Genomic DNA, 14,505 nt, shown 5'->3' on the forward strand with positions numbered 1-14,505 from the left:
CAGGATACCTAAATAATGCTACCCTGTAACTCCTTTTTTCATCAGATGTCACTAATGCTACAATATTCAAATTAAGGTGAACTTTTAACTTTAGTATTCAGCCTTTCCTATTCGAAATTAACATTGGGATTTCTGGCTACAAAGATATAAAGACATCAGAGGAAGAAAACACAGCACGTGTATTGGCTAGGTAATTTTTCATTTAATTTTCCTGCTTTAGTGCACAAGTAGAATTGCAGGATCAATGGACACACAAACAGCTCTACATTTTTTAAACTTTAGGTGGTCTCTTCTGTCCATGATCAAGAAGCTCATTTGGCTCCTCAGCAAGCACATCAAGAGAAGTGTGTATTCACCTTTCCTAATGGCTCCTACCCTTTTACATCCTTTTAGCAATTGAATGTCCATAACACATTACTTTCCATTTACTGTATTTACAAAACTCCAGGTTTCTTTGGGAGCGTTGTAATTACACTGTCCTCAGATGACTTTAACCAATTAATGGCAGGAACCAAAAGACAGAGGACTGAATCCTGTAAGTTATCTATATCGTTCAAAGAATAAATCAAGTGTGAATTTGTGAACCGTTGTGCAACACTTTCCCAACCAGTCAAAAGAATTGTTCATTAAATAACCTTTTACTCTTTAGGGAATTAATTTTTGGCTAAAGTTGTAAGTAATAATATCTTCATCTTTTTATTAAATATGTAAAGTTCTGTTTTAAGTTATTTTTGTACAATGTAACCATGATAAAAACTTGTGTGTTGGAATAACTATGGAATAGAAATGCTGCTAAATTTCAAATTTTATTAGTTACACCTTCTTAGAGCAGATCTTTGTTTTTTATTTATTTTTTATTTATTTTTTACTGGAGTTCAATTTGCCAACATAGAGCATAACACCCAGTCCTCATGCCTTCAAGTGTCCCCCTCAGTGCCCGTCCCCTTGTCACCCCATCCCCCCACCCACCTCCCCTTCCACTACCCCTTGTTCGTTTCCCAGATTTAGGAGTCTCTAAGAGCAACTCTTTAAAGATCTTTCCATTCTTCATGAATATGGCTTTGAAAGCCAGCAGCATTAACTGATGCTTATTTTTAAAAAATCTCGTTGGGAAATCTACTTAATCTTCATTAGAGTTGACAATCCTCTTCCAATCTGGCAAAAAACATGGTAGCCTTAGCAACAAAACTATCAGAAAAAGCTTAGAGAGGAAAATGTCAAGAGTTGACCCTCTGATTACAAAAGTCAGTTTATGTTACCATTTCACCTATTTTTGTGCTCTTACCATTTGATCTATTTTTATACTAGAGAAACATAATTTTCATTTATTTGTATAAATTCCATTCATCTGTGTTTATCTGCACCATTTTGCTAGGCAAGCTTGTTTGCACAAAGGAACACATGACATCAAAATCTTTATTGTTTTGGCATTTTATCTGTGCTAACAAAAGCCTCTGATTATAGGCACGACCACACATACTCCACTATCCATGCAAGGGAAAGATCTCAAACCTCTTCCAAAACTATCTAGTTATGGACATACCCAGTGGATACCTAGACATGGATCTGAATTTCTTTCTGAATGGCAGTGTCACTGACTCACATGCATTATTACTTAATCCTCACAGCAAATCTAGAGGGGTTATTCCCATTTTACACGTATAAAACCTGAGACTCAGGAAGGCCAGGTAATTTGCTGAACTTCAGATATCCAGGATCTAGCCCCAGGCCTGACCCTAAACTAATATTCTTTCTCATTGTTTTTCAGAAACTCGGCAACAGCGGAAGGTGCCCTGCTCCAGCTGCAGGGACTCAGCCAGAAAGACTGGAATACTACATGACTGTACCTGCAAGTTGGGGAAGGAGAACTCAACACTATTTGAGTATTGAGTTGCATTCATTTTTTAAAAAACACTTTTTCAAAATAAGCTATCATTAAATGTTTATATATACATAGTATTTTTGCTGTATAATAGCAGCATGCATTTTCTTCCATCAATGTTTTCTTCTCTCATTCTTTCACTTGTTTATGTAACTACATGCTATGTTGGAATTTGGGCTTCTTTATGGGTTGGAACCAGTTCGAGAAAGGGGACACAGCAGGCAATTGAAATGTATGTTATCATCCAAATTATAGGGTTCCCTAGTAAAGCTGGGTAGAGGCTTAGACGTCATGCAAAAACAGGGTTTGCTACTGCATCTCCATAAACAAGCCATGGGATGGCCAGACAACTGCAGTTGTCCTCACTCAAGCCCACTCCAATAGGGGACCAAGAAACTCTTTAAGTACAAAAGCTCTACACAGCTTCTATAGGTCTTAAAAAGGTCTGCTCTACGTTGCTTGGGATGGTGTGAGAAAGTGAAGAGAGCGACCCCAAATCTCTTCTCCAACACCATGTTGTGTCATCAGGATTCGAGTCGAATCCTGAAGAGGGGAATAACATGCATCCCTCCTAATGCTTGCCAGCTTTTTAATTTTTTAAATATATTACATTGTGGATTCCACTGGCATCATGTGAGTTGTTTTAAGTAGCATACTCCCAGGCATTTTTTTTTCAGTTTTATTAATTATGTATGCATTTTCATCTGTAGTCAGAAAGATACCTGTTTTTTTTTTCCTAACATGTTTTAACACATATTACCCTGAGCAAAGATTGTAAAGTCCATGCTGAATACTTAAAAACATGTATTTGTAGAAAAGTCATGAAGGCGGTGTACGCATGATGGAAGGCTGAGAAACAATGTCATAACCCTTTGTACTCAGGCATCAGAAGGGGACCAGGCAGCTGTCCCTCTCAGCCGAGTGGTGCATGCTCACAGTGCTGCTGTGCTCACACAGACCCCATGTCTGCTTCTCCCTACACAGAGTCCTTCTGGGACTTCTTGAAGGGCATTTTGCTTTTTGCCCATAAAAGACTAGCACCATGAGTCAGATAGTACTAAGCTGAAAGTTCACTCTCTAATTCTATTTCTTTTATCACTAATTATGCCCAGTCATGTTGTCCAAAATAGCTCACCAGACTTTATGAAATGAATACAGAGAACTATATCAATATGAAAATGTCCCAAATTTGAACAATATGAAACTGATTTTTGTTACTCAACTTCCCCACAAACTAAATCCCCTTGCAAGGAAAAGCTCATGGAGCTTTTATTTAAAGTCCAAATGCTCTCACTCTCCATTTTATACAATTGGCTCAGTGTAAGCCAGAGGCTTTTACTTAGAGCCGAGGTTCCTATAGCTGCAGCTGTGTCCTGGGATTTCACAGGAATGAGTATAGCTTCTTCAGCCTCTTCAAAGTTGCTTCAAATCTCTAATTAGTTCTAGTCTCCAAGGGGTCAGCAGTCACAAAAGAAACTGTCCACTATAGAAGTTGTCACAAACAAAACTGTGGTACCCCAATTAAGTGACTATGTAATGTCATCTGATACTGCTATCGGAGCACAGCAGATAACTTAGTAGCACCTATGCTGGAGACAGCGAGGACCTGGTCTAGGTCCGGTGGCAAGCGAGCCAGCTGCACCAGCACTGAATCCACGGCCTGTGAATCTGTATGACTGAGCAGAAAGTGCCCACCAATAGTTGTGCTTCCCCATGTTTAATATAGGTATTCCTTTGCTTTTGCTGTTGTTTTGTTTTGGTGATGTGTGCAGTGGTCTCCCATATATATTACCTACTTTCTCTCAGAGAGTGACATTTGAGACATTATTGCCTTCTTCAAAAATGTAGATAGGTATTCTGGTTTCTTCATTTCCTTGTGTCTTGTGTCTCATGTTTTGGCTACTTTGGTACAAGATTGTGAGACCACAAGTCTAGAGAGAATTTCTCCTCCCACATTCTCCCAAGTCTGTTCTCTCTAGGACAGGGAAGTACACTCTCCTCTTAAAATGCATGAGGAATGGGATAAAGAACATCACCCTACTCCCTTAGTGCTATGTTTTACTAGTATATGAAGTTTTATTTATTCTGAAAATGATAATTGTCATCTCTCGTCCATAGACGTTTCATTCCTACCTAGGCAGGTTGAGTTGGGCCAGGCAAAGCAGTAGTTGGACAGAATCAAGATTCTAAGAAAATAAAATACTGTGATCACAGTAAGAGGCAATGAGTCAAGATTAGTCTTTTGTCAAGAAGTAAAAGAAAGATAACAAAGTTTAGCAAAACTTTAAAGAGGATCTAGATATCACAGATTAAAGTAGTCAAAAGTTAGTATTCCAAAGAGTTGCACATTGAAAAGATAGAACCCAAGCACAAAACAAAAATATTCCAAAAAACTTAAATTCAGGACAGAAACTTTTTTTAGAAGCTTTTTAAAAATTTTTATTTATTTATGATAGAGAGAGAGAGAGAGAGAGAGAGAGGCAGACACAGGCAGAGGGAGAAGCAGGCTCCGTGCACTGGGAGCCCGACGTGGGACTCGATCCCAGGTCTCCAGGATCATGCCCAGGGCCAATGGCAGGTGCTAAACCGCTGCGCCACCCAGGGATCCCCAGGACAGGAACTTTTCTAGTCTCTTATTCCCTCCTGCCTCCATTGGATTGGACTACTGGGGTAAGGAGAGAGATTGCAGATGGGAAGGAAGTGGTGCCAAGAGCTGCAGCTGCAAAAAGTCGAGTTGGTTTTGTTTCTTCTAACTTTTAAACTTAAAATTAATACATACACATGCTTTAAAAATCAAGCAGTAGAGAATGATACCAAGAGAAAAGTAAATTCTCAGCCTGAACTTGTTCCCCGACTCATTTCCAGCTCCCTGTTTTTAAGTATTTTCTGTTCTCCTGGTGGTTATCACAGTACCTCTGAAATATGTGTTAATACTTGATTTCTCCTTTTATCTTGTTTATCAACCTTAGATAGCATCTATTGGAAGATGAGAAACTTATTTCTTTGATCCATCCATGTCTACACTTTTCCAGTTACATTGCTTTGATATTTCTGGTGATTATCATTTTAAAGAGTATATTTAAACTCTATTTTGTTACATCAATTTTACACGGTATATAATTGATTTCTTGCTATATAAATAAATAGGTGAGAAAAATCTGTGACATTATCTTCCATATCTCTCTGCTGCTTTAATATTCAGACTTCCAGTATTTCATATTATCAGTGTTAATATTAGTCAGATTCTCTTTTACACTTGTTGTCTTCCAAGCTTTGTTTGTATGTTGATTCTACCAATTAAAATAGCTTTTCTGTTATTCCAATGATTAATTTTCTCCTTACTGAAGGACTAAATAGGTCTAGTTATTGAGGAAAAAAAAGGGTAACCTTAGGTCAGGCAAACTGAAAGATGAATGTTCCAAGTGTCAAGGTCAAATAGGATTCCTTGAACTCAATCTTCAAGACTTTCTATTCAGTTTGGTCGATGATACCTTTAATATACAAGAAATGTTTATCTGCCTTTGTTCTTATTTTGTAGCCACCTCTTTTTTGGCTTCTTGACTCTAAAGATGTTTGTTGGTTTTGTTTTCTTAATTTTTTTTTCCGTTCTCTTGTTTTCCTCAGGAGTCTACTAATATCTCTTCCACTTGCACCTTTTTTTTTTTTTTTTTGGTTTATTCTAAATTTTCTGGGTCTTTTTCCCAAATATGCGAGTGATGAAAAAGGTTCATCAGCACTGGTAGCATGATTTTCCACTGTGGTATTAGACCTTTTTCTTGAATGAAAAATGGATGGCAGGGTCTTTGTACATATAAGCTAGTAGTACTGTTTTAGGGTACATTTCGGTATTTTGTTCATCATGTATTTTTTGAAAATTGACTTCTAAAAATATTACATTAAAATATCATATCTTCTTTACTTAGTTTTTTGATGCATCTCAAATTTTGTGTGCCTGGTTTCACTCACTGCAGTATCTCTATCTCCTTTGGGACAAGGACCTGGAAGGTTAAAAGTAATTTCCAGATATGGTCAGTAGAGGGCAGCAAAGGGTAGCGGCGTGAACACTCAACTGCCAAGGCCTGGGCTTCCCTTTTTTCCCTCTTTATAGAGATCAATTAGTGGTAGTCGAAAATCCAGAGTGCCAGAATCAGGATAGAAATTACTCATAATACTGATCCAGGATGGGTATCAAGCTTAGAAGGCAGTGGAAATGTTTAGCCACAAATTCATAGCCTGGTATCTATCAAAGAGATGTGAACCACTGGACATTAGGAGGGGAATCATTAGACTTTCACAGTCCTGACTCTTACTCCCAGCCTGTCTAAAACCTAAGATCTCGTTCTGTAAAGTATCAGGAGTCTCCTACCCACATTGAGAGCTGATGCAAATTTCCTGTCATTATCTGATACGTCATTTGCAAATATCTTCTCCCACTCTGTAGGTTGTCTTTTAGTTTTGTTGACTGTATCCTTTGCTGTGCAAAAGCTTCTTATCTTGATGAAGTCCCAACAGTTCATTTCTGCTTTTGTTTCTTTTGCCTTCGTGGATGTATCTTGCAAGAAGCCACTGTGGCCGAGTTCAAAAAGGGTGTTGCCTGTGTTCTCCTCTAGGATTTTGATGGAATCTTGTCTCACATTTAGATCTTTCATTCATTTTGAGTTTATCTTTGTGTATGGTACAAGAGATTGGTCTAGTTTCATTCTTCTGCTTGTGGATGTCCAATTTTCCCAGCACCATTAATTGAAGAGACTGTCTTTCTTCCAGTGGATAGTCTTTCCTCCTTTATCGAATATTAGTTGACCATAAAGTTGAGGGTCCACTTCTAGATTCTCTATTCTGTTCCATTGATCCATGTGTCTGTTTTTGTGCCAGTACCACACTGTCTTGATGACCACAGCTTTGTAGTACAACCTGAGAATTCTCACAGAGGAAGACATAGACATGGCCAACAAGCACATGAGAAAATGCTCTGCATCACTCGCCATCAGGGAAATACAAATCAAAACCACAGTGAGATACCACCTCACACCAGTGAGAATGGGGAAAATTAACAAGGCAGGAAACAACAAATGTTGGAGAGGATGAGGAGAAAGGGGAACCCTCTTACACTGTTGGTGGGAATGTGAAATGGTGTAGCCACTCTGGAAAACTGTGTGGAGGTTCCTCAAAGAGTTAAAAATAGACCTGCCCTACGACCCAGCAATTGCGCTGCTGGGGATTTACCTCAAAGATGCAGATGCAATGAAATGCCGGGACACCTGCACCCCGATGTTTCTAGCAGCAATGTCCACAATAGCCAAACTGTGGAAGGAGCCTCGGTGTCCATCGAAAGATGAATGGATAAAGAAGATGTGGTTTATATATACAATGGAATACTACTCAGCCATTAGAAATGACAGATACCCACCATTTGCTTCGACGTGGATGGAACTGGAGGGTATTATGCTGAGTGAAATAAGTCAATTGGAGAAGGACAAACATTGTATGGTCTCATTCATTTGGGGAATATAAATAACAGTGAAAGGGACTAGGATGGAACGGAGTAGAAATGGGTAGGAAATATCAGAAAGGGAGGCAGAACATGAAGACTCCTAACCCTGGGAAATGAATAGGGGTGGTGGAAGGGGAGGTGGTCGGGGGGTGGGGGTGACTCGGTGGTGGGCACTGAGGGGGGCACTTGACAGGATGAGCACTGTGTGTTATTCTGTATGTTGGCAAATTGAACACCAATAAAAATAAATTTATTTAAAAAAAGAAATGAAAGAGGAGAAATAACAAACAATACCACAAAAATATAAAGGATTTTAAGAGAATATTATGAAAAAATTATATGCAAAGTCATTGGGCAACCTAGAAGAAATGGATAAATTCCTAGAAACATATAACGTCTCAATGCTGAGTTGGGAAAAAGTACAAAATTTGAAAGACTGATTATCAGCAGTGAAATCAAATCAGTAATAAAAAAACTCCCAAGAAAACAAAAGTACAGGACCAGATGGCTTCATAGGTAAATTTCAGCAAACATGTAGGGACGCCTGGGTGGTTCAACAGTTGATCATCTGCCTTTAGGTTGTGATCCTAGAGTCCTGGGATTGAGGCCCACATCGGGCTCCTTGAGTAGATCTTGCTTCTCCTTCTGCCTCTGTCTCTGCCTCTGTCTTTTTCTGTCATGGATAAATAAATAAAATACTTAAAATTTTTTTTTACCAAACATATAAAGAAGAGTTAACACCTACTTTTCTCAAACTACTTCAAAAAACAAAGAATGAAAGCTTCTATGTATTCTGTGAAGGCAGCATTACCCTGATATCAAAACCAGATGAAGACACTACAGAGAGAGAGAGAGAGAGAAAGAGAGAGAGAGAGAGAGAGAACTACAGGCCAATATCTCTGATTAACATACATGCAAAAATCCTCAACAAAGTATTAGCCAACCAAATCCACCAATACATTAAAAAAGTCATTTACCATGATCAAGTGGGATTTATTCTTAGTATGCAAATGTGATTCAATATTCACAAATCCATTAACATAATACATCTCATCAACAAGAGAAGGGTAAAAACGATGATCATTTTAATAGGTGCAGAAAAGCATTTAAAAGTACAACATCCATTCATGATACAAACTCAACAAAGTAGGTTTAGAGGGAACATACCTCAACAGAATGAAGACCATATGTGAAAAAACTACAGCTAATGTCATACTCAATGGTGAAAAAGTGAGAGCTTTTCCCCAAGGTCAAGAACAAAACAAGGATTTCCACTCTCACTACTTTTATTTAGCATAGTACTGGAAGTCCTAGCCCCAGCAATCAGACAAGAAAAAGCAATAAATGGCATCCAAATGGGTAAGGAAGATGTAAAACTTTCACTATTTGCAAGTGCCATGATACTATATGTAGAAAACCCTCAGGATTCTACCAGAAACGGACTAGAACTGATAAATGAGTTCAGGAAAGTCACAGGATACAAACCAATATACAGAAATCCACTGCATTTCTATACACTAATAATGAAGAGCAAAAAAAGAAATTAAGAAACAGTCCCATTAACAATTGTACCAAAAATAATAAGATACCTAGAAATAAGCTTAAACAAGGAAGTGAAAGACCTATATATATATATACACACTGAAAAACTATAAAACATTGGTGAAAAAAATTGAAGACAACACAAATGGAAAAATATTCCATGCTTATTGATGAGAGAACAAGTATTAATAAAATGTTCCATACTCAAAATGATCTACAGATTTGATGGAATCCCTATCAAAGTACTAATAGTATTTTTCGCAGAACTAAAACAAGTAATTCGTAAGGATGTATGGAACCACAAAAGACCCCAAATAGCCAAAGCAATCTTGAAAAAGAAAAAAACTGGAGGTATCACAGTCCCAGATTACAAGATATATTACAAAGCTGTAATAATCAAAACAGTATGGTATTGACAAAAATGGACAATAGATCAATAATACGGTATTATGGGCATAAAGATCACCTTACAGTATCTCTTCTATTTGATATTTAGGGTGAAAACATAGGTGTTCGGTGAAATAGATGAAAACAGACCCGGGCAGCCCAGGTGGCTCAGTGGTTTAGCGCTGCCTTCAGCCCAGGGCATGATCCTGGAGACCCAGGATGGAGTCCCACGTCAGGCTCCCTGCATGGAGCCTGCTTCTCCCTCTGCCTGTGTCTCTGCCTCTCTCTCTCTCTCTCTCATTCTGTGTCTCTCATGAATAAATACATAAATAAAGTCTTGAAAAAAGAAAACAGACCCCATCATTATTATTCTCTTTAGAGCTCATTCATCAAATTAAAATAAATCACAATGGTATTATGGAAGAAATTAAGCTTTATTACTGCAAAGGTAACTGTGACATGGTAAAAGAAAGCTCCCTTTAGCTTTCTCAGGCAAACTTTTCTCTCCTTTGCTTTACTACAAGGAGAAGATGCTATCAAAAACTGTATCTTTCTCAATTAATTCCTTAAAACCAGTGACTCACCATCCTGGTTACATGTAAGAATCACTCAAAGAGCTTTTTCCATATCTGATGAATCAGAAGCTCTGGGGGAGGCAGTTTCAGAATGAGTGCCTGAAAAGCCTCCCAAGTGAGTCTGATGCATATCAGAATTGATCAACAGGACGAGATTCTAAAAGGAGAGAAGTTTTCCTGGCCTCTAAATCTCTAACCTCTCTGAAGGGAGACGCAGAGAATGGGACATATTCTGAGAATTGGGGAAGGTGCAGAGAGAAGTCTGCCTATATTTTTTTACCTGAAATAGATTATTTTTTACCTGAAATAGATTTTGACAGGTGCTTGATGGGAGGCCAGAAAGTGTTGCCCAATGAGCCTCCATGGTTCTGAATACAGTCAAGCATGGCCAGACTAGCACTTGTCCTTTAAAAGTGGTGAGAAGGGGCGCCTGGTGGCTTACTTGGTTAAGTTTCTGACTCTTGATTTCCGCTCAGGGTTATGATCTCAGGATCATGAGAGAGAGCCCCAGGTCAGACTCCATACTCAGCACCATTTGTGCTTCTCTCTCTCTCTCTCTCTCTCTCTCTCTCTCTCTCTCTCTTTCTTTCTCTGCTCCCCCTCTTGTGCCCATGCACTGTCTCTTTCTCTCTCTCTCTCTCTCAAATACATAAAATAGTTATTCTGTATGTTGGTAAATTGAACACCAATAAAAAATCAACTTATTTAAAAAAATAAATAATAAAAATTTAATAAAAGTGGTTTGAAGCCTGGAGGCCACTATCTACATGCCACTTCTGTGTTAGTTTGGTTTTAAGATGAGAAGCCTTAATAAAGTCTAAAAGGACTACCAGGACTTGTGCTCTCACCTCTACCTAATTTACAGGCCGATTTCACTCTCCTGTACCTTCTGCCTGTGTCTCCAATCCAGCAAAGTCTTCCATGTTTCTGAAACATCAGTTAGTCACATTCTGTCCCTTCAACTGACAAATGTATCTTCCCTCCCTTCCCCTTTTCTTCCTCTTTCTCTCTTCTGTGTAGTCCCAAGTCATTCTTTAAAAGTCATTTCAAATGAGCTCGTCAAAGAAGTCTTCCTCTCCATAATTGAAATCAGGTGTCAAGTCCCTCTCTAAATTTCTCATCTCACTCTTTAATTTTCCTCTGCAGTACTTCCCAGAGGCTGTGTTAGGCAGTTCTTGATGGCATTCTCTGTTTAATATCTGTCTTCCCCCCTCCTCACTTAAATCCTGGTTTTGTGAGACTTGGGCCTGGCTCCCTGTTGCCCAGACCTATCAAGTGCCTTTCTCCTAGTACAGGTTCAAACACTATCCGTTGAATGAATAAAGTAAATAAGACAAAGACTATTTTATGTCATGCCTTTTCCCCTGTCCATCCCTGCCAGAAAACTATTTCATTCACTTGTTCAATACAGAATTTTTTGATTCCTCTGATGCGTCAATGTTTGTGAGAATTTAATGATAAATCAGACATAGACTCCTTCCTTGAGGTCCCTAGAGTCTAGTGGGGCATAAAAGATAGGTTTTCACATGCCTGTTACAGGAGCCTGTAAGAGAAACCACAAACTTTGTCTGTAGGATCAAATTTCAGTCCTCCACAGTTGTCAAAGAAAGACACTGTCCATGTGGGAAGAGTGGGGGTGGGGGGTCCTCACAGGAAGCTGCGTGACCTCCTGAGTCAGCTGGATTTGAATCCTTCATGTTACGTCACGGCTGCTTGGATTCAGAGCCCAACCTGTATGCGCAGGAGCCTCATCATCTGTAAAATCATCAGTTTCCTAGTGGAAAGGGAACACTGTCTTCATGTAACATGTTTTTAACAGGCTCCTGTAGGTGCTTGGACACTGAAGGAGATGTCCAGGTGGCAAATCAATGGTTAGTATCACTAACCATTTGGGAAATGCAAGTGAAATCCACAGTGAGATATCACACTACACAGCTATCAGAATAGCTAAAATAAAAAATGACACCAAATGCTCGTGTGGATGGGGGGAAACTGAACGACTCATACAGTACTGGGGAGAATGTGAAATGGCACAGCCATTCTGGAAACCAGTTGGACAGTTCCTAAGAAAAAAATATAAAAACAACAACAACAACAACAACAACAAAATAGCTAGCATATGACCTGGCTCTTCCCGTCCTGGGCATTTAGCCCAGAGAAGTGAAGACTTCACACTGACACAAAAACCTGTACACAGATGTTTATAGTAGCTTTATTAGTGACAGCCAAAACCTGCAGACACTTCGAACTCCTTCAACAGGTAGTTACACAAACTGTGATACATCCATATCATAATGTACTACTAAGGGACACCAAGAAATGAACTGTGAATCCTTGCAGCCATCTAGATGAATCTCCAGTTACACCAAATGGGAAAAAGCAAATCCCCAAATGTCATAAACTATGTGATCCCATCTGTATAACATTCTTGACATGGCAACCTTTTACACATGGAGAACAGATTTTGTGATTGCCCGGGATTAAGGAGGTGGTGGAGGGGGAAAGAAATTTGTGTGGTTGTAAATGGGGAATAGGAAGGACCCTTGTGGTGATGGAAGTGTCTCTGGAAGACTCCATCTGTAAAAAAAACTGATGTCATCTCCCTGTGTTATTTCTTATAGCTGCAAACGAATCTACAGTTATCTCAAAATAAAATGATTACTTTTAAAAAATCAAAACTTGGAGGCCAAGAAAAGGAAACCAGTATGTCAGTTTGGCAGTTACAGCATGAGCTTTGAATCTGTGACATCATAATGGCAGTGACCGCGGACCGCTGCGGAATCTTGAGGCTTCAAGCAGTTGACAGTACTCTGCCAAGTGCTGTAGACTCCCTTGATTTCCCGTCCCACGAATTGAAGAGAAAAGGATGTTCCCGTCAATCAGAAAGCATGCTGAGCTCACAGGTGGTCATTCAAGGCTTCAGCGCATGAGGTAGTCTTCTGATACACTATTTCTGATCATCCAAACAGACCGGCAATAACAGGAACTGTTGTTTTCTTTTGTTTCCTCTAATACATAGAAACTAAGTAGTCACTTCAGCACCAGCTTCCTGAAAAGCTGCTCCTGTTCTTAAGATTCAGTGCTGCTGAGCAGAAGGGAGCAGGCTTTATACATCCTTGGGGGAGGCGGAGACACTTTCTTGGCTCCACGAGAGAGCCAACTCTCTCTCTCCATGAGACAGAATTTTCAGTGGGTCTATGAAAATACCTGTCCTAGTTATGAAAGAATTTTTACATTCTGTTCAATTGTGTTGTTTTAGTACCTATTTTGACCAGGAATTCCTGTCAGAGCTCAGCCAAGGAATAGCTAAACTCTTGTGTGCAGAAACTTTCTGAGGTTTCCAATATTTTTGCTGATCTTTGAGAATTTTTACCCCAATTTTGAATATTGAATTAGATAAGATGGGGGTCAACTTCCAGGATCTTCAGTTATCTTCATTTTATCTTAACATAAAAGCAATTTGTAATTGATTCTTCACACGTTGTTTTATTTTATATTAGGCCACAAGTTGTCCTGTTTATTGTTGTTGTTCATTCACCTTCTTGTAATGTGCTCTACCTTTGGCTTCTTGGCTTTTGCCTACCTAATGGCTCACAATGAGCTTTGCTTCTTTCTCCACCACACCTCTAAGTATTGGCAGGCCCAAGGGCTTTGTCCTTGAAACTGTCCTCCCTCTGCATCAGTTTCCCAAGTGACCTCACCACTTTCTATAGCTTTCGGTAACTCAGGAATCCCTGATTCTGAGCTCTGGAGCTCTGCTTTGGGGGTTGAGACTACATTTTAGTGTTGTGTGAACCTTGAAACTTGGCATTAAACTATATTGTGTATTTGACCAGTAACTAGCTGCTCTGTGTTTGATGTGTTGTAGGAAGAGCTCGTCTGTGGAGGTGGACACCCACAGCGAAAGCACTACATCATCTGAGGGTGCCACTCGTACCCTGCTCATCCATGGTCCCGTTGAGCTCAAGAAAGGCTGGAGGAGGAAGAAGTGGCAGCTTTTCTTGTACAGCGATTTATTACTGATGTCTAATACCAAGTAGGTGTACCATGTTTCGTGCTCTTGTGATTCTCCAAAAAATTGCATTCCCATTAACCCTTACTATACGAAAACATTACATTTTTTCCCTTTTGTGTTTGCCAATGCTTGAATCCTTCATTCCATGAGTACTTCTGGAGGTCTTGTTTTGTGTCATGTCCCTGCAGCAAATACAATTGCCAATGTGACAGGCCAATGTCTCTCCTGCCTGGGACTTACAAATGGCAAAATAAGAGGGGGAATGATAATGATTAGTGCTGCTGATAGAAGGTGGATAGGGGGCTGTGCGGAGAGGGTGGGAACGTGTTAGAGAGGAATAGTCTAGGAGGGCTTCTCTGAGGTGGAGCATTAAAACCAAATCTATGAGAAGAGAAGCAGCCACATTCCCAGACAATGTGCCTGAGCCGTCGAGGCTGAGGGACTTGCAGGCCTACGTGGGTACAATCTGACCCCTCAGAGAGAGGGGCTCAGGGAAGCCTGATTTGACTAGAGCCCAGAGCATAGGCCATGCTATCAGATATGATACTATGCTCAGGGGTCTAGTCACACAGGGTCTTCACAGGCCATGGTAAAAAAGTGGAAATATTTTGCC

General features: G+C 39.6%; 1 protein-coding gene across 1 annotated transcript in view; it reads left to right on the forward strand.

Moving 5' to 3' along the window:
- Positions 1 to 1,085: 1,085 nt before the first annotated feature.
- LOC140598738 (rho GTPase-activating protein 20-like) overlaps positions 1,086 to 14,505 on the forward strand; it is a 41,881-nt gene continuing 28,461 nt past the window's right edge. The window contains exons 1-4 of the mRNA XM_072757267.1: positions 1,086 to 1,688; positions 1,769 to 1,883; positions 12,499 to 12,808; positions 13,746 to 13,913. Coding sequence (XP_072613368.1) covers positions 12,744 to 12,808; positions 13,746 to 13,913 — 233 coding nt within the window. The 5' untranslated portion in view covers positions 1,086 to 1,688; positions 1,769 to 1,883; positions 12,499 to 12,743. The remainder of the gene's footprint in view (positions 1,689 to 1,768; positions 1,884 to 12,498; positions 12,809 to 13,745; positions 13,914 to 14,505) is intronic.

This window comes from Vulpes vulpes, chromosome 4 (genome assembly GCF_048418805.1).
Source record: "Vulpes vulpes isolate BD-2025 chromosome 4, VulVul3, whole genome shotgun sequence".
Classification (NCBI taxonomy): Eukaryota; Metazoa; Chordata; class Mammalia; order Carnivora; family Canidae; genus Vulpes; species Vulpes vulpes.